Consider the following 27,773-nt stretch of genomic DNA (forward strand, 5'->3'; position numbering starts at 1 on the left):
CATTGAGCGTTTCACACGGTGGCCAGAGGCTTTTCCTCTAAAAGATATCTCTGCAGCCTCTATTGCAGATACTCTTTTCAGGCATTACTTCAGCCGTTTCGGTATTCCTACCATGATCACTCACGATCAAGGACGACAATTCGAATCACTATTATTTTCAAAATTCCAATTATTTTTAGGTACTCATCAAATACACACATCTGCTTATCACCCACAAAGTAACGGTATGATTGAACGATTTCACCGTACTTTGAAATCAGCGATTATTGCTCGAGGTAATTCTACTAGATGGAACAATGACTTGCCTTTGATTCTCCTAGGTCTCAGGTCATCCCTAAAGGAGGATTTAGGTTGCTCATCCGCTGAATTGGTTTATGGTCAGCAACTCAGATTACCAGGAGAATTTTTCTTACCTACCGAACCATCAATTGAAACTGAACCATTATTATCACGTTTAAAATCTTTTGCTGACATTAAACCAGTTCAGTCAACCATACATTCCAGCCAAAAACCTTTTGTTCACAAAGAATTATTCATGTCAAACTTTGTATTTGTTAAAATTACTGGAATTAAACCTACGTTGTCTCCTAGGTACGAAGGTCCCTTCAGAGTGTTGAAGAGATTTTCAAAATTTTTCGTTGTATTGAAAGACAGTGAAGAAATAAATGTAAGCCTCGATTTGCTGAAACCGGCTTTCTTTCTGAACGAAAACGTTTCTCCTGAAGTCAACAATTTAATAATTAATAAAACTAAAAAAGTACATTTTAAATTTTAATTCAAATTTTTGACTAAATGTTATCCCTCTTTCTGTTCTTTCTTTATAGGAGGGGAAGTGGATGTAGCGTGCTGTGGCAGCAGCTCCATTTAAAAACATAAAAATTGTATTTAATTTGTTATTATTTTTATATTTGCACACAATTGTTTTTGAAGCAAAATATAACAGACGCAAAATAAAAAGTCTGCCAAAAAGTTAATTTTATAATTTTATTATTATGTTGGCTAATACCTCATAGCCACACTTCCCTTTGAATTCCACGGCAAGCTGCAGTAATTCTCTGACGAAGTTCTTCTAAATTTTGAGGTTGAGGGGTAAATACAACAGACTTTAAATGACCCCATCAAAAAAAGTCTAATGGCGTCAAATCTGGTGATCTGGCTGGCCATTCTATAGGACCTCTTCGTCCTATCCATCTGTTTGGAAACGTGTTATCTAACCACTGTCGTACTGGGAGAACATAGTCTTGTTGAAAATGTAATTCATTCTCATCAAGTAAGGCATTTTCTTCTCTATCCAACTGATTCTCGAGAGCTTCCGTAATTAGTGGATTGATAGTATTTTCTAACATATCCAAGTACACTTCGCCGTTTAAATTTCCATCGATAAACACTGGACCAATCACTTGGTCTCCCAAAATGCCGGCCCATACATTAACTTTTTCAGGATATTGTGTATGCCCTTCTACAGTCAGATGAGGGTTTTCATTACTCCAATATCTGCAGTTATGTTTATTTACAAATCCATTTAAAGAAAAAGTGCATTCATCACTAAAGCAGATATTTTTCACAAAAACGTTGTTATTATTAATAATAGTGGTCACTTCTTCACAAAACTGTATTCTCATGTCAAAATCGTCTTCAGTTAGCTCTTGATGTATTTTCAATTTATAAGGATGGAATTTGTGAAGTTTTACAACTTTATGAACAGAACCCAAGGATATTAACCAGTTCAGTCAATGTCTTCGACAGAGTAGTATCGCGTTTTGCAGCGTGCTGAGTTTTCTCTTGTAAATTATTAATTTAAAGATGCGTTTCACCAACGAAAACCTTCGTGAACTTAAAGTTCTCTTTAGTGAATCGGTCGAGGAGTTAATTAAAAGTGAAACATTTTTATCTAAAATCGTTAACGTGATTAAAAATCGCTTTAATGCGGAAATTGAAGATCTCAAGTCCCAAAATGTTAACCTCCAGCGTGAAAACCAGTTATTAGGTGAAAATCTTGACAACCTGGAGCAGTATTCTCGCCGAAACAACGTCCGAGTATTTGGTGTTACTGAGCAGGAGAATGAAAATGTTGACGTTAAAATTATTTCGTTGTGTAAAGAGCAGTTGGGCTTGTCTATTTCTTGTACTGACATTGATCGTTGTCATCGTGTTGGACGTTTCTCGGGCAAGAACGGAAATCCTCGTCCTATTCTGGTTAAATTTGTTAGCTATAGATCTCGAGCGGCAGTTTGTAAATCCAGGGGTAAATTAAAAGGAACTAAAATCGGCATTCAGGAAGATCTTACATCACGTAATCATAATCTCCTGAAGCAAGCATGGGCGAAGTTCGGGAAGAGAAACTGTTGGTCTTCTGATGGTCGAATATTTGCTAAGAATGATGGCTCTACGATACTAATTAAACAGTTTTCGGATCTTAATATCTCGTTCAAAAGTCGATTGTCGTTGGTCGGTGGGGATATAACAGGTTAATTATATCTTATAGAATAGAGTTATGTTTTATTGTTTTTTTCTTCTATCTCGCACGTTTGCACGTTTTTTATGATTGTAGGAAACGTTATTGAATAACTTAATCAATTTATTTAATTAATTGTTTTTATTAATTAATTTTATTTTAATTTTTGCTTTTACTTTTATTGTCATAATATTTTTTCTTGTTTTCTTTTATTAATTTTATTATTGTTTTTGCTTATCAAATCAAATTTGTTTATTTTTGTTGGTATTTAAAAAAAAAAAGGAGAAAAAGAAAGAAAAAAGAAAAGAGGAGGAAGGAAGAAAAAAGAAAGAAAAAAAGAAAAAATTCTTTTTATTTCTTTTGTGGATAGTTGTCATTTTGTATATTGTCACAAGCTTTTATTGTTTGTTATTTTTGTGGTTATTATTTGAATTGGTTCCGTATTATAATGTTGAACTCCTTTCGCGTAGAACATTTGAATGTGAGATCGGTGCTGGCACACTTTGATGAACTTAGGTATTACTTGTTGCTTTCTAGATGTGATGTGCTTGGTATCTCAGAGACTTGGTTGAATGGGAGGATTGATGATCGACTACTACATGTGGACGGCTATAACTTCTATAGAGTTGATAGACAATCTCGAGGTGGTGGAGTTGGTTTTTTTATAAGAGATTGTTATTCCTGTAAAATAATTCACGTTCAGCCGATACAGGGAGCTGAGCAGCTTTGGGTTGAGTTGGTCTTAGGAGGGATGCATATAGCTTTTGGTGTTTGTTATAGACCTCCAAATTGTGATCTGAAGCTATTTCTTGAAGGACTTGAAAGGTCACTTTCTGTTGTATATACCTCAGTTGATGAGATAGTTGTTGTTGGAGATTTTAATGTTAACTTTTTGGTCCATCTACTATATCTCTTAAGAGTACCTTTGAGGTGTTTGCCTTGCGTGCGGTTGTTGACGTGCCTTCTAGGATATCTACCTCCTCCGTCTCTCTTATTGACCTGATCTTTGTATCTAGTGGCCTGATGGTTTCTGATTGTAATACGCTTGATCTTGGTTTCTCTGACCATCTGTTGATTTTTTGTGAACTGACAATTCAAAGAATTAGGGCTGGATCCAGGTTGGTTACTTTTCGCAATTTGCGTAATATTATCATGGATGTACCCTCTATTGATGAAAAGGTCGACTATTTTAATGAGGTTTTAAACTCTTTATTTGATGTTCATGCACCACTCAATACTGGAACTGTTAAGAAGGACTCTTTGCCGTGGTTTACTAGCAACATCAGGGAGATGATAGGACTTAGAGAGGCTGCCTTGAGGCGTTACAAGAGAACAGGAAATCCTGTACATTTTCAATACTACAAACAGCTGCGTAACTTTGTCACCGGTGAAAAAAAGGCTTTTCTTCAACAGAACTGTGTGGCTGGGGGATCTCGTTCTATGTGGAGGACATTGAGAAAATATAATGTTGTTAAGTCTAATATTACAGATTTACCTCCTCACCTGGCCGATCCGGACAATATTAATTTGTTTTTTTCTGAAGCTATTGGTGATGTTGTTGTTGAACCTGACGCTGATTTATTACATTTTTATGATAGTTATAGATTAAATCCTGAAGGTACTACTTTTACTTTCAGTGACGTCTCTGTGGAATTTGTTGAGCGAATGTTACTTTCATTTAAGTCCACTAGTGTTGGTTCTGATGGAATTTCCCTGGATATGGTTAGGTTGTGCTGTTCTCGTATTTTGAGTGATCTTTGCCATATAATTAATTTCTGCTTGAAAGAGTCAGTTTACCCGAGTGCGTGGAAGTTTGGTTTGGTGACTCCTGTTCCTAAAGCCAATCCAGTTAAGGAGTTTAAAGATCTGAGGCCCATTACCATCCTCCCGGTTCTTTCCAAAGTGTTGGAGAGGATTATGGCGGAACAACTACAATCCTTTTTAAATTCTAATCATATTTTACCTCAGAAACAATCTGGCTTTAGGCGACAGTATAGCTGTGACACGGCACTTCTTGATCTGACAGATGACGTATTTAGAGCTCTGGATGGGGGAAGATCTAATGTACTTGTGCTTCTTGATTTCAGCAAGGCATTTAATATTTTGAATCATAACCTTTTGTTGGCTATTCTGAGGTTTATTGGTGTTTCTGATTGTGCTGTTTCCTTGTTTCGGAGCTATCTTTCTAACAGGATGCAATCGGTTAAATCCGTTTGTTCTGATCCTTCTACAATTGTAGCAGGTGTACCGCAAGGTTCTATTTTGGGTCCACTTTTATTTAGTATATTCACCAGCAATTTATTTTCAAAGTTAACCTTATGTTCCTATCACTTATATGCGGATGATACACAGCTTTATTTCGACCTCATACCTGGTGAGTTGCCTCATGCATGTGACAGAATTACTGAGGAATTGGGTCACTTATGTGTGGAGATACAAAGGCATGCTCTTGTGATCAATCCTGACAAGACCCAATGCATCTTATTTACTAAAAAGGGTAACTTATCTGTTAATAAAAATGACATTAACATTAGTATGCTAGGGGAGCAATTAAGAGTGGTGGACTCGGTCAAAAGTTTGGGTGTTGTCATTGATGATAGGCTTACTTTTGGTAATCACATTAGGTTGATATGTAGGCGCGCGTATGGGTCCCTTAAAAGCCTCTATTTTAGTAAAATGTTTTTGTCGATAAAGCTCAAACGCCTTCTCTGTGATGCTCTAGTTTTGTCTCACTTTAATTATTGTAACGTTGTATTTGGTCCATGTCTATCTTTTGAGAGTTTGCGAAGAATTCAGGTTGTGCAGAATTCGTGTCTTCGCTTTATTTATAAATTGAGGAGAGGTGATCACGTCTCACAAGCTCTTCAGAATTGTGGTTGGCTGAATATGCGACAGAGATGTTGCTTTTGATTCTTTTGGTAATTTAATAATCCTAACTACTTGTTTTTATTTTTGTTTTTATTTTTATTATCTCATTTTCATTGATACTGTTCAGTTTTGATTTGATTTAACTTTTATTTTATTTTCTGCTGCTGTTCTCATTAGGTGCAAGTAAAATCAGTGGCATTGTTTTGCCTTTTCTGCCTTTGCACCCTTTGAGCTATAATTTAAGTTTAATATTATTGTACTTTTCCTTATTATTGTATTTTGTTTTTTCTAATTTGGCTCAATAAATTATTATTTATTTTATATACCAGTTGCACGAGATACCTGACGCAATGAAGTATTGGGGTTGATACCGAAATGACCCAACACTTCCAGTTGAGCGGTTTCATTCAAAACTCTCGACTCATTATGTTTTATGTTGGCAACGGACCCAGTCCGAGTGAATTTCTTCATGATCTGGATGCCTTTCATTAAAAACTGCGGCAGTTCGTCGAGCACATTCATTTTGGGATCCATACATTAATACAATTTCAATCCTTTCCTGCAAACTGTAAACCATTATTGCTGTTTTATTTAAATAACTTTGTTAAGTGGATAACACAAAGTTGTTTAAGTAATAACCAAATAAACTTATGTTTAGAATTGCACTTTTATTTTATTCTTTTCTCGCACTGTGAGCCTGCCTATAACTCGTTTATAGAAAGAGAAAAATTTCGTCTTTTTTTCTTTTTTTTGGCCATTCCAGTCAAGAGTAATTTTCATACAGGTTTAATGTAAAATACTTTCAATAAAATTTAGTTTAATTCATAATTATACGTGTTTAGTTTTCTTAAATATTTCCGATTGCTCCGAAATAATAAAGGTTTAATGGTCGTTGTAAAAACGAACATGGTAATTTAATTTTATAAATTAATAATAAAAGATTACTTATTCTAGCTTTTAAGAAGATGATTAAAGTTTTTTTTGAAATTTTGGAAAGTTTTGAAATGAACACCCTGTATGCATCGTAGACGTTTGCAGCCTCAAGTATTGCTCGTGATATAAGAAATAAACTTCCTTTAATAATAGAAGGGGTAAGTTGATTGAAGATAGACTGTCTTGGTTTGGCCACGAAAGACAAATGAGACAGGTGAGGAAACCTGCAGCCTCACCTCCTTGCCATCCCCCAATAAAGGTAAGCTAGGGAAGTGAAACAAAGAAATAGAAAAGAAATATTTATTCTTAACGCAACAAAACAAATAGAAATTGTTAAAAAAATATTGCATTAATTTTTCTTTTCCTTTTTATTGCCTCAATCAAGTCAATGGTATGGAACTGTAAAAATAAAATTGTAATTAATTTATTTAAGTGATTAGTTTGATAAAATTAAAAACTCACCATCTTTATTCGTGAATAAGTCAGTTAAATACCTGTGATAGTATTCATTAACTCTGCCAAGTTCCTCATCGCTGTAAATATTAATCAGGACACGTCCATAAATAACCTGGTAAAGTGGTTCTTTATCCAATTTATTCCTCAACTGGATGTAAGTAGTTTTTGGTATTGTTAGACGTTGAGGATCCAAACATCCAGATTGTTTCCAAAAGCTATCGTTCTTAGAAGATTTAGAAGACTTTTCTTTCTTCTCTTCGGCAGTTGTTGGACCGAACAAACCCATACCTAGTGGTACTTCATAAGCTTTACTGCCTGAAGCAACGCTATTACTAGGAAATGCATTCATTTCTCTTTCCTTCATTTTTCTTTCCTTTGCTTCTCTCTCCATCATTTTTTTTTCCTTTGCTTCTCTTTTCTTAATTTCTTTCTCCCTCGCTTCTCTTTCTTTTATTTTTTGTTTATTTGAACTTGAAGCTGCTTCATATGCTTTACAAATATTATCAATCACAACTTGTTGATCAGCCATAGTTGTCTTTTCGCTTTTATACCATTTATGATGCTTGCTTTTTATGTTAGTGTGAATGTTTGGGATATGCTTCGATTCTTCCTTGCTTGAAAGAGTATCGACAACATCTTTTGAAGTTGATGGTTTTGGTTCTTGTGGTTGGTTTTTGGATTCAAAGTTGATGTCAACTTCATTGTCTGTCTGATAGATATTATTAATAGTTCTTGCCCAAAAATTAGAACTCGGTGGTCTCTTCGAGCGATAGCATTTAATGCTGTTCTCAACATCAACGGTTTTTAATGGTTGAGGAATATATTTGCTTGCTTTTGTAAATGTTGGGGGTTTTAACTTATCAGCAATTTTTATTTTACGTTGATTTTGTTCTTCTTTTCGATTTGGGTTCGAATATTGTGGTTTTTCAGAGGACGCTGCGTTAGTTGAATGTTTTTTTTTATCTTTCTTTTTATCAACTTCTTCTTTCGGTTTCTGGTTGGGACGATTTGGGTCTTTCTGTGGATTCATTATGGATGCGATTCCAATCCTCTACTAATATTGAACAATGGGCACTAACAACCAGATTGATAAGTAAGTTGTTTGAGCTTGCTTATTTTGGATTTTCTTGAGATTAGAACTAGAAAAACAAACAAAAACAATGAATATAAATTTTAATTTTAATTTAAAAAACCACTAGGAATGTGGAAATGAGTTTGTTAATAATAAAAAGTTTTTGGGGATTAACTAATAAAATATCGAAAATTAAATGATTTTGGAGTTATTAAAATTCGTAACACTTTGATAAATCGGTTTGGAATCATGATATTTTCAAGACTTATCATAAAAGGAGTGTAAATTATAATAATATATGTTAAAATATTATCATAGTTGAAATAAAAAAGTTATTTCAAAACATTTTGGAATTATCAGGTTATATAAATTCATAACTCTTGGGAAAATCGGTTTGAAATGATGAAATTTTGAAAATAAGGTGTAAAAGAGTGTAGATTTTGATAAGTGGTACTAAATTATTAACAAAATTATAATAAACATGATTTTTTAGTAAATTATTAATAAAACATCGAAAATTGAATGCTTTTGGAGTTATTAAAATTCATAACTCTTTGATAAATCGGTTTGGAGCATTAAGGTCTTATATACAGGGTGTCCCGCAACGATTGTACAATACTGCATCAGCGTATTCTCTGATCGAAAACAGACAAGAAAAGTCTAATAAACATAGGTCCGAAAATGGACCAATTTCGAGATATTAAAGTTTTAGTTTCATAATGATATTGTAAACATCATTAATTCTAACGATTTAGATGCAGTAATTATATGATTACCATGGTTACGATGGTTAAGATAAAGTTTAATAAATAATAAGATAATATTAAGTTAATTAATACAGTTCATTAATAATTTAACAAAACAAGTAACAAAGATTGTCGAAGAAAATCGTTCAACCAGCATAAAAACAACGAATATTTAACAAATTGGAAAAGATTCATGTCATAATAAATGTTCAATATGCGCACCATTTACTTCTAAACACAAACGGATACGTTTTCTAAATGAACTTCTAATGCGTTCAAAGATACCAGGAATTTGTTTTAGTGTGTCAAATGCGTTACTAATTTTATTCTTCAAATCCTGCACATTTTGAACGTCTTCAGAATAAACAATTTGTTTTAAATATCCCCAAAACCAAAAATCTAACGGATTTAAATCTGGTGAACGAGGTGGCCTCCTCGGCCAATCCACTTATTGCCAAATCTGTTATTTAAGTATGCTCGAGTAGCGCGTGCATAATGTGCTGGTGCTCCATCTTGCATAAAGTAGCAATCTTCTAGAATTTGTTGAAGTAATTCATCAAATGCCTGTGTAAAGGCCTCTACAGACGGACGTTTATGTCCGCGTTGATGTATGCACATTCAAAAACGTACATACAAAAACGTTAATGTGTATGCAGAAGAACGTCACCTGTTTGAGTGCACACTCAAAAAGAACGACGCAGAAAACTTCTGTCGGCTGTCGGGATTCGCTCTCATGTCTCAACGTGTGGATGTAAATTGTGCGACGTTCATCAGTAGCGTCCAGTGCCCAGGTAAGTTCCATGTTTATGAAATTTGATTCGCAAATTTATTGTTTTGTAGAATGTCTGATTGTAGAACACTCTCTCGTGACTTCCTGCGTGAATTCATTGAAATGTACAGGGAACTGCCCTGTCTGTGGCATATAAAAACCAAAGCATATTTGGATAAAAATAAAAAAAGCGACGCCTACAAAATGCTGATCAAGAAGCTGCAGGTTGTTCAGCCAAACGCGACCAAAGCTTCAGTTATTACTAAAATAAATAGTCTTAGAGGAGGTTTTCGTAGGGAAAATAAGAAGGTTCTAGACTCCAAAAGAAGTGGTGTGGGTACCGATGAAGTTTATGTACCTTCACTGTGGTACCATGACCTACTGCTGTTTCTTCGAGACCAGGACAAACCTAGAAAGTCGGCTTCGAACATCCCTAGTGATGACGACGACAACAATGTGGTAGCAGACGAAAGTAATGAACGGGAACAGGAAGGTGATAGTGTTGCTGAGACTGAGAGAGAGGTTGCTGAGACTGTAGCTGTCACTATATCATTCTTTCTTGCCACGATACAGCTCCTTCTTCATTAAAATACTGCATAAATAATTGTCGCACTTGCTCTGCTTCACTGCCAAAGTTCCCACCATGGCTACGTTGCAGGTGAGCAAGGTGACTTGGATTAGCTCTCAGACCTGATTGCAAACTTCCTTTTTCGAAATCAGAATCAGGTGGTGTGTATATGTTAGGGCAGCTTCGTTTTAAAAAATTATGAAGTACACAGCAAGCCAGTACCACTTTGTCTATTGATTCTAAGCGTAACCGGATAGGAGTGTAAAAGATTTGAAATCGTGCTGCTAATATGCCAAATGTATTTTCAATTTTACCTCATGCCCGTGCCAATCGGTATTTAAAAATTTTTTTGTCATGATTAAGATCTTTCTGCCTATAGGGCTTTAGGAAATCAGAACGTAATGCAAACGCTTCATCACCAATGAAAACGAATGGCAGTTGTCTTTGACTATTCTGTGGATTTACTGAGTCTGGTAGATGCAAAGTTCCGTTTTTCAGTTTCTTATAAAACTTAGTATGTGCAATAACTCCTCCATCGAATATTCGACCATTGATACCAAAATCGCACATTATGAATTCGTAATTTGCATTACATATGGCCATAAGAACTAAACTGTTGTAGCCCTTGTAATTATAATAATATGCTCCGCTACCTGGTGGCGGTATTATTTGAACGTGCTTACCATCTACCGCCTCCACGCAATTATGAAAATTCCAAAGTTTCTCAAAACCTTCAGCAATAGTTGTCCATTCCTCTTCTGTTGTAGGGAACTGAAAATGATTCCAAGCAGAACTTGGAAAAATTTCCGAAAATACGAAAATTATAACAGAAATAATCCAGCCAACAGGACGCAGCAACACCTTTAACCATCACGATTTGAACCAATTAGCAACAAATAACTTAACTTATCAGTTTCCTTTTGAATCTTCGGCTGAGCAAAATACGACTTCAACGTATTTTTCTGGGTATAGTCACACATGATTTGTATGAACAATTAATATATATTTTTTTTAATACCCAATCATGCTTCTGTTACTTTCTAAAATAAATGTTTTTCTTACCTTCATGTATTCTTTATGCAGCACTTCATATATAGCTTCACATGTTTCCGGAATTATTGTACATAAGGATTGTGCAGATATTGCAGTGGTAAATTTCAAATCTTGGTAGTTTCGTCCAGTCGCTAAATATCTTAGGGTTGCAGTTAATCGTTCGTGTACACTTATTGCCGGTCTCATGATTGTATTTTGACGTTGTATCAATGGAGTTACCATCTTTAACAGTAGCGAATAAGTATCTTCGTCCATTCTAAGATAATTACGCCAATCATCCGGTTCTATTGTCAATTCTGCCAATAGGTTAATGTGAGAAAACCTTTGCCGTTGCAGAAGCCAATTTTTACACCACACGCGGCGAGTTTTATTTTTTTTATTCTTGATTTTGAGCACATTAGCGCACGCCACTGCTGCCAACGCTAAGTCAACCACTTCCTTGGACATCGTTCAGCCACTAAGCAAAACTGCGGATTTTGTACGTGCGTCTGTACGCTGACCTAGCATACGTTTTTGTATGCACGTTTTTGAATGTGCAAACATCAACGCGGGCATAAACGTCCGTCTGTAAAGGCCTTAAGGTCATTTTGTAAAAAATGTATGTAGGCATCGGCTGTCAATCTCTTTGGAAGAAAAAATGGACCTAATAACTAATCACCTATAACTCCAGCCCATACATATTGGGGGGTGGATTGCTCTTTCATACTTTGCTAGGACGGATCACATCCATGGTGGAGTGGCGATATTCGCGAAAAGAGACGGGAAATGTAGTTTGTTGGGTGACATAAATGACTTGTCGGTGGAGATGGATTGTGAATTGGCGGCACTGCGTTGCATAGGTCCCCATCTCGGAATTTTACAACTTTTAAGGACATTATGGAGCGTGTTCTGGGCACTCTTGCGAACCACAAGCATGTTGTTGTCCTGGGTGACTTCAATGTCAGATTTGGTAGCGGAGAGTCAAATGCTATTGAACTGTGTAATATTTTTTCTTCTTTCGGGTTTTCACCATCTATCTCCGGACCCACCAGGGGCAAAAACTGTCTTGACAATATATTTGTTAATTTTGCTAAGGACAGGTTCAAAACTGGGGTGGTCGTGAATAATATCTCTGATCACCATGGTCAATTTGTCTCTGCTGCAGTATCACTTCCAATTGGAATTGACTACAGTTCTGTAATGTACAGGAGGATTACCGTTGAGGGGAATTTGAGATTCTTTGAATCCTTTCAGGGTTATACTTGGGAATTTCTCTGTGATGACGGTTTCAATTTCAAGGATAGATTTGACTATTTCTTTCATAGATTTCTATCAACTTTTTATATGGCGTATCCTCTAACTAAAAAACGTGTTAGAAATTGTGACGGAGGCATAAAGTGGTTCAATAATACACTGCGTCAGATGAGACTCAGGTGTGATCTCGCTTCCAATCTTTTCAATCGTTATGGAACTGCTAATCTTAAGGAAATGAGGGATAGAGCAAGGTCGGCGTACCGTAATGGCATCGATGAGGCTAAACGGAAGGCCGCTGTCGGATACATTAACGCATCGAGCAACAAATCGCGGGCCTCTTGGACTTTGATTAATGGGTGCAGGGTCAGTGTGGACAAGCAGAATGTTGCTAAACTCGGCCCGTCTATTGGGTCCCCCTTACATCTCTGTCGTAGTAACTTTGACAATGTTCCTGTTTTCTCTTTTGTTGAGGTATCAGAGAGTGAAGTTAGAAGTGTTCTACAGTGTTTAAAGACAAACGGAACTAGAGACATATACGGTGTTTCAACGGGGGCTATAAAATGTAACATTAGCCTCATGGTTGCGCCCTTTACCATAATGGTTAACAGCATGATGCGATCACATACTTTCCCGGATCAATTAAAGATAGCTTCCATTGTGCCTATTTTTAAGCATGGGGATAAAAACGATTGTTCGAATTATCGTCCCATTAACATTCTCCCGATACTGTCCAAAATATTTGAGCGCGTAATCTACAAACAAATAATGGCTCACGTGGAATTGTATGATGTGCTTTTCGAGAATCAGTTCGGCTTTCGACCTGGTAGGAGCACCGGGGATGCGATTGTTAATTTTATGAATGTCTGTCACAGTACGTATGAAGATCGGGAGTACTGTGCTGCTCTATTTCTTGATTTGTCTCGTGCTTTTGATAGTGTGTCGCACCGTATTCTTCTCCTGAAGCTGAAATCTGTTTTTCGCTTTGATTTAAATAGTGTTGCTCTTATCGAATCATACCTGTCCGATAGGTTTCAAGTGGTTAAATGTGGAGACAAGGTATCTGGAAAACTTCCAATCTCGAGGGGTGTCCCTCAGGGATCTATTTTGGAGCCCCTTTTGTTCCTCCTGTACTTTAATGATTTTCCTGGTTACCTGGGAGAGGGTGTAAAGTGTTTGTTGTACGCTGATGATGCCACATTGCTTGTCTCCGGGTTAAACTACGAGGAGGTAATGTCTTCCTCAAACAAACTGTTGACTGCTGCGAACGACTGGTGTGTAGCTAATGAACTATGTTTGAATAAAGACAAAACGGTTCAGACACTTTTCACCCTAAAACGGGACTGTGTGGGTGATTTCCCCCCTGCTAGATTGCTGGGCATAACGGTGAACTCCAGAGATCTGAAATTTGATGTGCATGTGGCTGAAATTGGTAAAAAGATCTCAAGAAACATTTTTCTACTACGTAGACTAGTGAGCTCGGTATCTGTCAAGGTAGCCAAAACAGCCACCTCGACTATGGTATTATTGCCTGGGGTGGGAGTCCAGCAAGTAATAATGTGTTTGGTTTGCAACGCAGAGCTGTGAGAGTGTTGGCAAAACTTAGTTATAGGGAAGATTGTCGCCTCGCCTTTGAATTCTTGAATATTCTAACGCTTCCATCATTGTTTATTCTGAAATGTTTGCTGTATATTCATAGTAATGATGAACAGTATAAGACGCACGCCGACATGCACAGTTACTTTACCAGAAACCGTATGAACATGTGCGTAGATTTTTGTCGGTTGAGTGGAACGCAGAAAGGTCATTTGTATACTGGTCAGATTTTGTATAATAAGTTAGATATTAGAGCACGACAACACAAGCAATTTAAAACTGTTATGAAAAATTTCCTGATGACGGGTGCGTTCTACTCAGTCGAGGAGTTTTTAAGGAGTGATATTGTCATTGTATGAATGTATTTTTATTGTATTTTCTTCTCGGCTCCTGCGTCTGTATTTTGTTGTATATTCTGTTTAAAATGACGTGTGTAAGCCTTGGGCATAGAGCACTAATAAAGTTATTATTATTATTATTATACATTAACACTGAATCGCCACTGATGATGAGTTTCTAGTATTGCATGGGGATTTTCATCGCTCCAAACGTGCGCATTATGAATATTAAAAATTCCGCTTTGAGTAAATGTTGCTTCATCCGTAAATACAATGTTTATGGGAAAGTCGACGTTTATTACCTCTTCCTGTATGGCCCACCTACAAAAAATCTCTCTTTTTTCGCCATCATTTTCTGTTAGAGCTTGAACGGTGTTGTAATGATAAGGATAAAGCAACTGCTCCCTTAAAATGCGGTGAACGGTTGTTTTGTTAATGTTTTCTTGTGCAGAAATTCTTCTAATGCTGGTTGAGGCATTTTCATCGACTCTTCTCAAAACTGCTTCTTCTAATTCCACCGGCCTTGTGTAATGTCTCTCCGTGGAATGGCTGTGGGTTACGCTTCCCGTTTCTTTTAATCTGAGAAATGGTCTGCTAAAGGTGTGACTATTAGGCAATCGTCTGTTCGGGAACCTTTGCGCGTAATGACGAGCTGCTAACGACGCATTTCCATCAGCTAGTCCGTAACAATACACCATATCCGCCATCTCTTCCTTGGAGTAATTAATAGGAGCCATACTTTATAGTTTTATTAAATTAAATAGTAAAATAATAATTTCGTCAAGTATTATTATTTTTTTTTTGATTAGACAACTTATCGTAATCATAGTAACGACTTAATTATTATAAAAACAAATTTAAATTCATGATGTTAACAATATCAACTTATGAAACTAAATCTTTGAATATCTCGAAAATGGTCCATTTTCGGACCTATGTTTATTAGGCTTTTTTTGTTTATTTTTGATCATAGAATACGCTGATGCAGTTTTGTACAATCGTTGCGGGACACCCTGTATAATCTAGAGTGCGTATGTGGTGGTGGTGGGGGTAATCAGAAAGTCAGACATGTTGGATGTACCGACCTGAACTTAGCTGTGGTTTCAAGCAAGGTCTATAGAACATAAGGTTACCCAATACCGATTCTCCTCCTCTGAGAGGCAAGGTGGGTCAGTGACGTAGCTGGTTCTATGAACAACACAACACGATGCGAGGTTTAAATATTTTATATAGACTGTACCCAAGACTGTACCACAGTATAGGCACGTATAGGCTATCTTTTATTCTGACTGTATCGAACCAGTGACGTCAATTTGCGGGGTAACAATCGATACTACAGAGGCATAGGGAATGAGGTAACCTTATGTTCTACAAACCTTGGTTTCAAGTCTCTATTATACCTCCAATTATAACCTCACAATTCTCATAAATACCTCAGTTCCAAAAAAAGTGACGCATTTGATTTTTGACCTAATTTTAATATCTTATATTTTTTAAACCAGTGGGCCGATTTTTATTATTTTTTGGTAGCCAATTCCTTTGTCTTAAAAAAAAAATTAAAAAGGTGGACATTTTTTCAATGACTCCTGGATGGTAGTGGAAAAACTGGAACCTAATTTTTGACTCACCCTGTGTATTAATCAAGTAATGGTATAAAAAGTGCTTACACCCTATATGAAAGACGTTTCTTTTATGAGCATTTTGTTTTTTTATTCATTAATTTATCTCTAAAATTATCCGAATTGAAGCTTTTTTGTTGAAACCAACCTTCTGAATTTATGGAAAAACAGTTTTCTAGTGAAATAAACTGATACGAATTTTTAAAAAAGTTTTATTAAACACTAAATTATAAACTGGGATAACTGCTTAATACCGTGTATTGCCTCTCCTAGCAACTCTAAGAGTTTCTAATCTAAGCGGCATACTGGAAATCAGGTTTCTTATTATGGTATACGATCCCATTCTTCCACTAACGCATCTGCTATTTCTGCGAGGCATTCCTGAGGCCTCTCGCGAGAACGTATCCTTCTCCCTAATTCATCCCACAAATGTTCGATAGGGTTCATATCGGGGCTTCTCGCAGGCCACTGTAATGTGGTGATACCCGTAGCTTCTAAGAAGTTTCGCACTATTACTGCGGTGTGTGGTCATCAATATAAAATTATTGCCCACTAACTCTGCATGAGGTAAGATACACTGTTGTATAATGTCAATGTAAATTTGGGCAGTCATCGACCGTCTCACCGGAAAAACATGAAGGGGTGTCTTCCCATTCATTGAAATCCCTCCCCACACCATAACCGACCCACCATTAAAACTTTCGCGTTCTGTTATTAAATTCTGATTAAACCTTTCACCAGTCCTTCTCCACACTTTTTTTCTTCCATCCACCATGTTAAGGCAAAACCTCGACTCGTCCGTAAAACAAGACATTCGACCATTCAGGAATATTCCATTCTCCATAATTTTGAACAAAATTTCTTCTAGCAGCACGATGTTCGGGCAATAATTTAGGACCTTTTGCAGGTCTCCTAGCTTTTAAATTAACTTCTTTTAGACGTCTACATACCGTCTGCTTACTTATTGCAACACCACGAATTTGGCGAAGATCTTGCTGAACATTTACCGCAGTGTTTGATCGATTCCGTAAAATCCGCAATCTCAAGAAACGATCATCTCTTGGAGACGTTTTTCTAGGGCGACCAGAACCCACCTTCCGAGCAGTGCTTCCTGTTTGTTCGTACTTGCGGATTGCTCTACGAGCAGTTGCTTCATGGACTCCCACTGCACGAGCGGCGTAACATTTACAACGCCCATCGTTTACTAAAGCAACTAATCTTGCTACTTGTTCTGGATTTATTTGAGGCATTTCATGTAATTTTAATCACTACAAAACTTTTTTGTAGTTAATTAATGACACAATGACAAATTAATTGCTATGGCAAAGTCAATTGTTTGTCAATGTGATCATACGTCTTAAATCTGTGGGATAAACGTAAGGTTTCAACAAAAAAGCTTCAATTCGGACAATTTTAGAGATAAATTACTGAATAAAAAAACAAAATGCTCATAAAAGAAACGTCTTTCATATAGGGTGTAAGCACTTTCTATACCATTACTTGATTAATACACAGGGTGAGTCAAAAATTAGGAAAAAAACATGGTTCCAGTTTTTCCACTACCATCCAGGAGTCATTGAAAAAATTTCCGCCTTTTTAATTTTTTTTTTTGAAACACAAAGGAATTGGCTATCAAGAAATAAAAAAAATATATTTTTTTGGAACTGAGTGTATATTGTTATTTTTATTAAAAGTTTATTTTTGTTGAAGGTTTTCGAATTCTTTTTGTTTCACATATGTTTTTTATAATTTGGTTGGTTGGAAGATTATTTACAACAGTCCATAAAATGTTTCTGGTTAGTTGACTTGAAATTAACAATGAAGTTCAAGTAAAGTTTATTATTAAGGAATGTTCAGTTCTTTTAAAATAAAGTAACAATAATTTATAAGCAAAAGGTTAACGTGATCAATCAGAATTGTTTTAAATGTTTTCTTCTTAGTTTATGTTAATTATAAGAGTTATTGTTAAAAATTATTAAGTTCTTTTAAAATATTATATAATTAATAATTATTTATTAATAAAAAATTAATGTATTTTGTTTTGGTTATTATTTTCTGTCTTTCCAGTTTATAATAATGTAAATTCTTGCATAACTATACAGGGTCATCCACGACAACCGTCCATTAAAACTTTACAGGGTTCTGGCCAAAATAAAAATTTGAAAATTCAGATTTAAGTATTATCAATTGCGTTCTCTTCGGCTAAAATATTTAGATTTCTAGCACTTCCGGTTATACCGGAAGTCGCCACCTGCTTAATTTTTTTAAATGGAACACCCTATATATTTTTACATATTTGAATTTGTCTGTTTTCATGGTTTATAAATAACTTTAGTTTTTGCAATTTGATTCAGCCGTTCTCAAGTTATTCGAATTTTTCTAGAAAAATCTGCTCCAGTAGACATTTGTTCAAAAAATCAGAAAACACTCGATTTTTGGGATATCAATTTAGGATTCAGAACATGTTTAAGCAACATGATGGAGTATGTTTTGGTGCCGAGTACGGCTGTCTAGAACGTTTGGTCACTTTACTATGGCACGTTAACTTCTCAGAACTTGAAAGTACCATAACTTCTTTTTTTTAAATGGCACCCCCCATATTTTATTACATAGTCGTCTTCAGTGTCTCATTTTACATCTTTTATATTCCATATGTCCTATACCTAACATTTATAGTTTGGGAGATAATTTGGGTTTTTTGAAAAATGTACACATATCATATCGATATTTAACCTAGCGTGCCATGAATACCTAGTGCGACCTAGCGAATAACGGAATAAAGTGGAGATTTGAAAATTTGCAGACTTGTGATGTTTGATGCCAGCTTTTAACTAAAGTATTTTCAGGTTTTTATAATTTATAAACCATCTACTTTGACCGCCGGAAAAAAAATGTTGTGTTGGGAATGTTGTTGTGGTTATGTAGGATCAGGAAGGAAAGAGTAAACAGTTTGACATTTGCTAAAGCTATGCTTTATTTCTGTTGGTGTGATGACTAGGTTACTTTTTGTAGTGATCTGTTCTCAAGAAATGCCACATTTGGAATTTAGTAATGAGGATTATTTGAATTTGATAATAATTTATGGAGAGTGCATCCAAATAATTGCGCATACGTGTCGGCTGCAACACACAAGTGACCTAAAATTGAACAAAAATTTCAAAAATGTAATGAAATACAGAGCGTAACTACACATACCGCAAGTACCTGGAACCTGAAAATATTTTACTAAAAAGCTGGCATCAAACATCAGAAGTCTGCAAATTTTCAAAAGGCCACTTCATATGGTTATACACTAGGTCACACTAGGTATTCATGGCACACTAGGTTAAATATCGATATGATATGTGTGCATTTTTCAAAAAACCCTAATTATCTCCCAAACTATAAATGTTAGTTATAGGACATATGGGATATAAAAGATGTAAAATGAGACACCGAAGACGACTAAGTAATAAAATATGGGGGGTGCTATTTAAAAAAATGAAGTTATGGTATTTCCAAATTTCGAAAAGTTAACGTGCCGTAGTAAAGTGACCAAACGATCTAGACAGCCGTACTCGGCACCAAAACATACTCCATCATGTTGCTTACGCATGTTTTGAATCCTAAATTGATATCCCAAAAATCGAGTGTTCTCTGATTTTTTTAACAAATGTCTGCTGGAGCAGATTTTTCTAGAAAAATTCGAATAACTTGAGAACGGCCGAATCAAATTGCAAAAAGTAAAGTTATTCATAAACCTTGAAGACAGACAAATCCAAATATGTAAAAATATATAGGGTATTCCATTTGAAAAAATAAAGTAGGTGGCGACTTCCGGTATAACCGGAAGTGCTAGATATCTGAAAATATTTTAGTCGAAGAGAACGCAATTAATAATACTTAAATCTGAATTTTCAAATTTTTGTATTGACCAGAACCCTGTAAAGTTCTAATGGACGGTCGTCGTGGATGACCCTTTATATAAGAATTTCGATTTCCGCTAAGTTGGTACATCTAACATGGCGACCTTCCTGGCTTCATTTTAGGCGTGGTGAGGAAAACAGATTATATATAAGATCTCAATGGTTTGGAATCACAAAATTTTCAAGACTTATCATAAAAAGAGTGCAAATTATGATAAAATACGCTAAATTATTAACAAAATTGAAATAACAAAGTTTTTGGTAATTAATTAATAATAATAACACTTTAAATAAAAAATATATTTTTAAAAAACCACAAATCATTGTTTACTATTCATTATAAAGATGTAGAAAAGGTTGGCAACCGATAGTCGCATTTCGCGACAATTAATCAGCTCCATTCCATCGTAACGAAGAAAAATTAGTAAATTAAAACCGAGATCGTCTTATAATCCCTACTATTTTTTGACTATCAATAAAAATCTTTATTAACAATAACTAATTCAACGCGAATTTATTAACAAGTTGATAATAAGTTGTTATTAGTCATGCGTAAAGGAAGTTTAAGCCCATAGGTTCCCAATTTGGAAGGCTGTGATTGAGAGGTTGTCACAAAACCCCACCTCAAATTGAGGCCATTTTTGAGATCTTAGGAACAATCAACTTTCTTTAAAATGTACGACTCATTATTGGTTTGCACAAATGGGGCTTTTATCTATTATAAACGTGATCAACTTATTTTTTATGATTTTCTAAAAATAATTCATTCTAAAAATAAATTATTTTTTAAGAAATTATTTTTTCTAATGATATTAAAGATCAAGATCTAATTCTTCAAATTAAATTAATCAATTTTTAACTTACCACGTTTCTAGAAGCCCTTGGAAAGTTTTAACAACACCATGTGGTTGTTTTCGGATTCCAGGAATCACTGTACTTTGCGTAGGATGATTCTTTTTTATTATTTTATTTTATTTAAACAATTCGAAGGAGAATATGTTGGATGATTTAGACGATTAATCAAGATTAATATCGTGAATAACCATGGATTGGTGTGCAGCCACTAAATAAGAGTGAATTCGCTAAAACGATGTTCTTCGTAGAAGTGCTGATTTCACACTGGTAAGTTTATGTCATTGTCATTGCTTATGCTCTTTCATCCATCTTGAAGTACGTTTATAAAAATCTTTTTGCGATTAACAATTCAAAGATCTAATTAACCAAAACAAGTAATTTAGCATTTGTATTATTTATTTCTTTTAATTATTTATTATATTCATTTTATTTATTAACTTTCAAACGCCATCTACTATCATAACAATAAATTAGTTCTTTTAGTATGTTATGTCAAACTTCCAACAAATTTTAAATTTCCCGCTAAATTACGTTTTGTTGTGAACTTGTATTAAATTGTACGTGTTAATCACTTTGCTTAAATACTATCATTTACAACGCCATCTTGTGGAGTAATAAGTGAGTTATTTAAAGCAACCAATGAAAACCTAGCGGCCATATCGTTCATTTACACGTTGTTCATGTTTTTGTTGGATAAAGGTTTTATGCGATTATAATGGCAAGAAAGCTGCTTTTGCGGGGCAACCCTTCAGCGGGCAATCAGGTTAATCATAACAATTCTTCGACTATCCCACCAGTAATTAACTTAAACCCATTTCAAAAGCAACAGCTCTTAAATTCTCTTCATCCAAACCTAGATGGTAAGATTACTAATTATTAATCAATGAATAATAGATAATGAAGTTATTTTTATGTAGAAATAGACGAAGTACTTTATGAATATTACCAATCTCCGAATTTTGGAGATTTCTTACTGAATCCAGATGATTTTAACTTTAATCTGGATGAACAACAAGGTTATGATCAACTCCATTCCAATTGACATGGTAAGAAGATATAGGAAATAATTAATTTTTTTTAAATTTTTTAAGATGTTGCAATGTATGCAGAAGCACAATTGGACGACAATGAAATGGAGTTAGATGATATTCCAACCAGCTCCATAATAAATAATCTTGATGGATACAATGTAAGTGAGTACCAAGAAGAAGTGCTGAACTCAAGCTCAATTTACTCTAATGCAGATGGTAAGAAAAATTTAAAAATTAATTTCTCAAAAACTAAAAGTGATTTTTAAAAACGGTTTAATTTACTGGGAAGTAGACATTCTAGTTGAAAAAGTATGAAAAAATTTTTCTATGAAATGAACTTCATATCGAATTTTTAAGTTAGTTGTTAATTTCAATAATTTGATAATAACTTACAACTTTTTTTTCAAAGACTAAAAATGATATTTAAAAACTGTTTGGTTTATTCAAAATACACATTATCATTGATAATTTATATAATTTGAATTAGTTTCTAAATGAAAGCGATTTTATACAGATTTTTAAAGAAAATGTAACCTCCAAAATTGATAAAAAATGTATTTCTAAAAAACGAAAAATGTTTTTTAAAAACGGTTTGATTTACTAGAAAGAAAGAGTTTTTATTGTTAACTAAGAGCTTACAATTTTCTGTTTAATACATGGCGAACCAAACTTAATTTAACTTCCATTATCACCTGTCCACATCGTCCGACCAGTACCTGTTTGCTCTCTCCTCATTACCACAACGAAATCTGGCCACCAGCCTCTTCCCTTCCTCGCTCCTCTCCTCCACAAAGTATTTTGGAAGCCCCTCCGACATTATGTCCCTATATCTTTCATTGTACTCTCCCTCCCTTACCTGCCTCCTTCTCTCTTCTCCCTGGATGTTCCCATCCCTGTCGCTTAACTTCTTTAGTAATTTATCTATGCCTCCGAATATCCCGCCCTTTTATAATATTTCCTCCTCTCTCCTTTACTATATCGAATCTTCCCCTCCCTAACTTATTTCCAACACTCCCCTAAGATCCCGCAGTATTGTCTTCTATCAATCATTTCTTCATATTTAACAGCTCTTTTTCCTCAATTCATCCACTTTCACTTGCTCCCTCACAATGTATCCCCGTGTTTCCCTAACCAGACCAAGAATCCACCTCCAGTACCGATTCTGTACGTGCTCCAGAATATCTTGCTTCTTCCATCCCCAAACATCCGCCCCTACATCATTGCACTCCTCACCAACCTATCAAACATAATCTTTCTCTATTTGATGTCCCAAACACTCTCTCACCTCACCCCCAAACCTTATTAACCCTTTTTACCATCTCGCTCACATGAGCCGTCTCCTTGCTATCTTCCCTGAATCTATACCCCAGGTATGTGAATTCCTTCTCTCTTCTCTTTGGACATCCCCAACCCTGTCGCTTACCTTCTTTAGTAATTTATCATATTATATATACATACCATTCAATACAACAAAAGAAAAAGAAAATATATATACAGGGTGCCCATTATGTATGGAATATAGTATATATCTTGGTAGGTATCAACTTTATAAAAAAAAATTTTATACAAAAGTTGTTTAATATTTTATTTGCCATAATAAGACAGCATTCAATTGTTTTTATTTCAGAAAACAAATGAGCAACGAATAACACTTGAAGTTTTTTAAATGGCAATGTACCCTTTCGTTAGGCTCATTTGATAGATTTTTTTTTCTCTTTACGATAACATAAAATTTTAGTACCCTCATATCAGAAAATTTTTGAAAAAAATGTAAAAATTGTTTATTAAGAAAATTTACCTAATAACATTAATCTAGATATCCGAGATCGTCAAGTACCTCGAATTATTGGAGATGTACACTAATTTTTCGTTTATTTGTTTTATTTTGTATGTAAATTTAATTTACAGTAATAATTCGAGGTACTTGACGATCTCGGATATCTAGATTAATGTTATTAATTTTTATTAATAAACAATTTTTCCATTTTTTTCAAAACATATTTTGATGTAAGGATTCAAAAATTTTACGCCATCGTAAAGAGAAAAGTAATCTCTATCAAATGAGCCTAAAGAAAGAATACATTGCCATTTAAAAAAAATTAAGTATTATTCGTTATTCATTTGTTTTCTGAATTAAAAACAATTAAATGCAGTCTTATTATGGCAAATAAAATATTAAACGAGTTTTGTATAAAATGTTTTGCTATAAAGTTGATATCTACAAAGATATATACTATATTCCATACATAATGGGCACCCTGTATATATAAATAACAAAAATTGTATCTATAGTGTAGATATATTCTAAACTAGAATGTTTAAACAACAAGAGATCAAAAAACATAGCACCTAACACTACAAAAAAAAGAAAAGAAAAAAAATGGCATTGTGCAATAGGCGGACTCTAGATAAAATCTGTTCAACCAACCTTACCACATACAGAAACTTAATATTTTTGCTTGCACTAAAACATACCATACCATTTGACATTATCGCTACTAGTCATCTTCGTGCAACAGTAGTCTTATTAATAACAAGTCTATTTTAATCATACTAGTCTACATTCCTCCCGATATATCTTCTGATGATATGGAGACATTTACTACTGCTCTTGAGGCTATTATAATTAACCATTTCTTTGTATTGGTTGGGGATTTCAATCTCCCCGATTTAATCCTACCTACTAGTCAATATTCAATTAAAACCAGGGCTTTTATTGACTTTTTAAGTGTTCTTAATGCCAAACAGTACAATAACGTTAAGAATGAACATGGCAGAATGTTGGATTTGTTGATCTCTAATGCTGACCTGAATTTTCACATAATAAGATCTGACAATCCAGTTGTACCAGAAGATTCTTATCATCCCAGTCTTGAAGTGGAAGTTTACTACTCTACACCTACTAATCAACAGCGGTTCCCATCTTCTGATAATTTACGATATGACTTCCATCGAGCAAATTACCCTGCATTATATGATCACTTCTTTAAGTATGATTAGTCTTTTTTGCTTTCGCATACCGATGTCAATGAGGCTTTGGATGCCTTCTATGGTGCCATTTACTCCGTAATTAATACACATGTCCCTATTAAAACCAAATCTAATAGTTCTTACCCACCGTGGTTTTCGCCGGAAATAAAGAGACATTAATATCAAAAAATTCTATCACAAAAAATGGATCAAAACAAAAAAAATTGTATTTTATAATGAATTTAAGCGACTAAGGAGGTTGTTCAAAAATGAAATAAACGACAGTTACATTAAGTATCTTAACAACATACAAAATACCATCAAGACTGATCCGTCCAGTATATGGAATTTTCTCCGAGCTAAGAAACGTACCACAAGAATACCCTGTAATCTGATTGATAATGAGAGCAATGTTCTTGCTGATCCTCAAGATATTGTAAATGCTTTTGCTAACATGTTTTCTGCTGTTCACACTGTATCTACTGACCGAACTTTCACTGAATCTAATTTCAATCCGTTGCCATACTCTTTTCATCCCACTACAGAAGAGGAGCTAATTAAATTAATGGCAACGTTTTCTAATAAGCATACTGCTGGAGATGATTTGTTGCCAAGTTTTATGGTCAGAGATTGCCGTTATATATTTGCTTGCCCTCTTAAATTTATTATTAATTTGTCCATTTCCTGAAAGATGGAAACGATCTAGAATTGTGCCTGTTTATAAAAAGGATCCCTCTCAAACTATAGACCAATTTCGATAACTTCCAATTTTGCTAAACTATTTCAAAAGTTATTATATTCTTTTATGTACACCAGCACGTGCCCCTTTGTGTCAGCTTCGCAGCATGGTTTTGTTTCCGGTCGCTCTACAATTACCAACTTGGCTACGATTTCCGAGTTTATCTGTAGCACCTTGGATAGACGTGGGTAGGTGGATGTTGTATACACTGATCAATCCAAAGCCTTTGATCTGATTGACCATAGAATTCTCTTGTATAAATTGAGCTCTTTCGGATTTGTTCCTTCAGCAATTCAACTTCTGGCCTCTTATTTGCAACATAGAAAATGTTATGTTGCTTACAATGGATATTTTTCTAATGAGTTCACTCTTACCTCAGGGGTTCCACAGGGATCAAATGTTTGCCCTCTATTATTTGTTCTTTTCATAAATGACTTACTTCTAAAAATTGATTGTCGGATATTGGGATATGCTGATGATATCAAGATCTATGCCAAAGTCTCATCGGTGGCAGATGCAGATAAGCTGCAGCACAACTTAAACACAATAGTGCAATGGTGTAAGAGCTACAAACTTAACCTTAATATGTAAATAAATGTTGTGTATTTACTTATAGCCGATGCTCGTCACCATGCATATATCCTTACAATATTGCTGGCAGCACTTTAAGTCGTGTTGAGGAGTACAGGGATTTGGGGGTCCTGTTTGATGCAAGTCTTAATTTTAAAACACATATCAATAATGTGTGTTCGGAGGCCTTTAGGTCCCTAGGTTTTGTGATGCGTATGTCTAAATATTTCACAAGTGTCAGCTTATTAAAGACCTTGTATTGTGCTTATGTTCTGAGTAAGTTAGAATACGTTTGCCTGATTTGGAGTCCCTTATATGCGTGTGAGTTCTTAAGACTTGATCGAGTCCATCGTAGATTCTTAAAATTTCTTTCTTACAAATCTGATGGAATTTACCCTGAGCAAGGTATACCACAAAATGATTTGCTTGCACGACACAATATGGTTTCCTTGATGGACAGAAGAAACGCGTTTTATGAAAGGTTTCTGCAAAGGCTTATCGAATATAACATCGATTGCCCTTTCCTTCTTGAGCGACTAGGGTTTGTTGTTCCAAGGAGTAACTCAAGATATAGCTGCGTATTCGTCATTCCTTATGCTAGGACAAACATTATGAGACGGGCGCCAACATACACTCTCTGTAAAGTGGGCAACAGGATTCCAGACAATCAGTGATCACCTGCATGTAAATTCACTTATTTAGTTTTTATTTTTATTTTCCTTGTATTTCGGTCAATTGTTAATTTCTTGAATTTTTTGTAATTTTTGTTTTTTTTTCTCACATACAGATACATATTATTGTATTATTACATTATGTAATATATATTGTTATCCTTTTTTTGGGCTATGCCTGTTGGGTAATAAAGGAATATTATTATTATTATTAATATTAATTATACTACACGCGTCCCACGACAACGATAATACAATTTCTTGAATATTCCTCTCTCTCCTGCTCTGAATGTTAAAAAAAAATGCATTCAAATGAATAACTATGACAAGGCTGCACATTGCTCCAAAAATTTATCTCTATAGAGTGTTTTTTTGAAATTATTGATATTTAGTTTTTTGATCATTGGCGGTAACGTTCCATATGACTTATATATGTGATACGTACAAGATCTGTGAAACAAAGAGGTTCTGTATTTTGGTGGATATATACCATATTTTAATCTCATATAATAATAATCTCGTATAATAAATAATAACCCGTCCTTTTGTAATATTGCCTAACTTCCTTCCAACACTCCCCTGAGATCCCGCAGTATTGTCTTCTATCAATCATTTCTTCATATTTAACAGCTCTTCTGCCTCAATTCATCCACCTTCACAATGTACCCCGGTGTTTCCCTAGCCAGATCAAGAATCCACCTCCAGTACCGATTCTGTACGTCCTCCAGAATATCTTACTTCTTCCAACCCCAAACTTCCGCCCCTACATCATTGCACTCCTCACCAACCTATCAAACATAATCTTTCTCTTTTTGATGTCCCAAACACTCTCTCACCTCATCCCCAGACCTTATTAATCCTTTTTACCATCTCCCTCACATGGGCCGTCTCCTTGCTATCTTCCCTGAATCTATAGCCCAAGTATGTGAATTCCTTCCATCTTCCTTCTTCTCTCCCCTTTGCAGAACTTCATCATCTTTGCTTTGCTACATTCACCTCCAACTCCTTCGCGCAGAAATACCTCTCCAACTGTCTCACCATCCCTCTAATTTCCGCCGCTTCCTTCGCCACAACCACCACGTCATCTGCGTATGCTAGCACATGAATCTTTCTCCCTCCTACCACCACTCCTCCACCATTGTAATGTTTTTCCTCCCATTTACCTGTATCGCATTACTGACCTCCTCCTTTACCTTCCTCAACTTCTTCAAATACCTCCACACTTCAATTTCTCATCTTATCACCTTAATTTTTGCTGACTTCCTCTCCTTCTTCTTTCTCCCACATATTTCTTTGTACTTTCTCTTTGTCTCCTTATAACTGTCCACC

General features: G+C 35.0%; 2 protein-coding genes across 2 annotated transcripts; both read right to left on the reverse strand.

Moving 5' to 3' along the window:
* Positions 1–6,609: 6,609 nt before the first annotated feature.
* LOC139431158 (glutamic acid-rich protein-like) lies at positions 6,610–20,686 on the reverse strand. The gene is made up of 3 exons (XM_071198777.1): positions 20,473–20,686; positions 6,719–7,851; positions 6,610–6,655 (listed from the first exon to the last, which is right to left on the reverse strand). The coding sequence occupies exons 2-3, from the start codon at positions 7,740–7,742 to the stop codon at positions 6,642–6,644; spliced, it is 1,038 nt and encodes a 345-aa protein (XP_071054878.1). The 5' UTR covers positions 7,743–7,851; positions 20,473–20,686; the 3' UTR covers positions 6,610–6,641.
* On the reverse strand, positions 16,480–16,953 carry LOC139431032 (uncharacterized). Its single transcript, XM_071198598.1, has one exon. The coding sequence runs from the start codon at positions 16,951–16,953 to the stop codon at positions 16,480–16,482; it is 474 nt and encodes a 157-aa protein (XP_071054699.1).
* Positions 20,687–27,773: the final 7,087 nt, after the last annotated feature.

Source organism: Onthophagus taurus, chromosome 8 (assembly GCF_036711975.1).
Source record: "Onthophagus taurus isolate NC chromosome 8, IU_Otau_3.0, whole genome shotgun sequence".
Taxonomy (NCBI): domain Eukaryota; kingdom Metazoa; phylum Arthropoda; class Insecta; order Coleoptera; family Scarabaeidae; genus Onthophagus; species Onthophagus taurus.

Coding starts and splice junctions, on each gene's coding strand:
- LOC139431032 (XM_071198598.1), bottom strand. CDS start 16,953: ATGCCTCAAATAAATCCAGAACAAGTAGCAAGATTAGTTGCTTTAGTA.
- LOC139431158 (XM_071198777.1), bottom strand. CDS start 7,742: ATGAATCCACAGAAAGACCCAAATCGTCCCAACCAGAAACCGAAAGAA.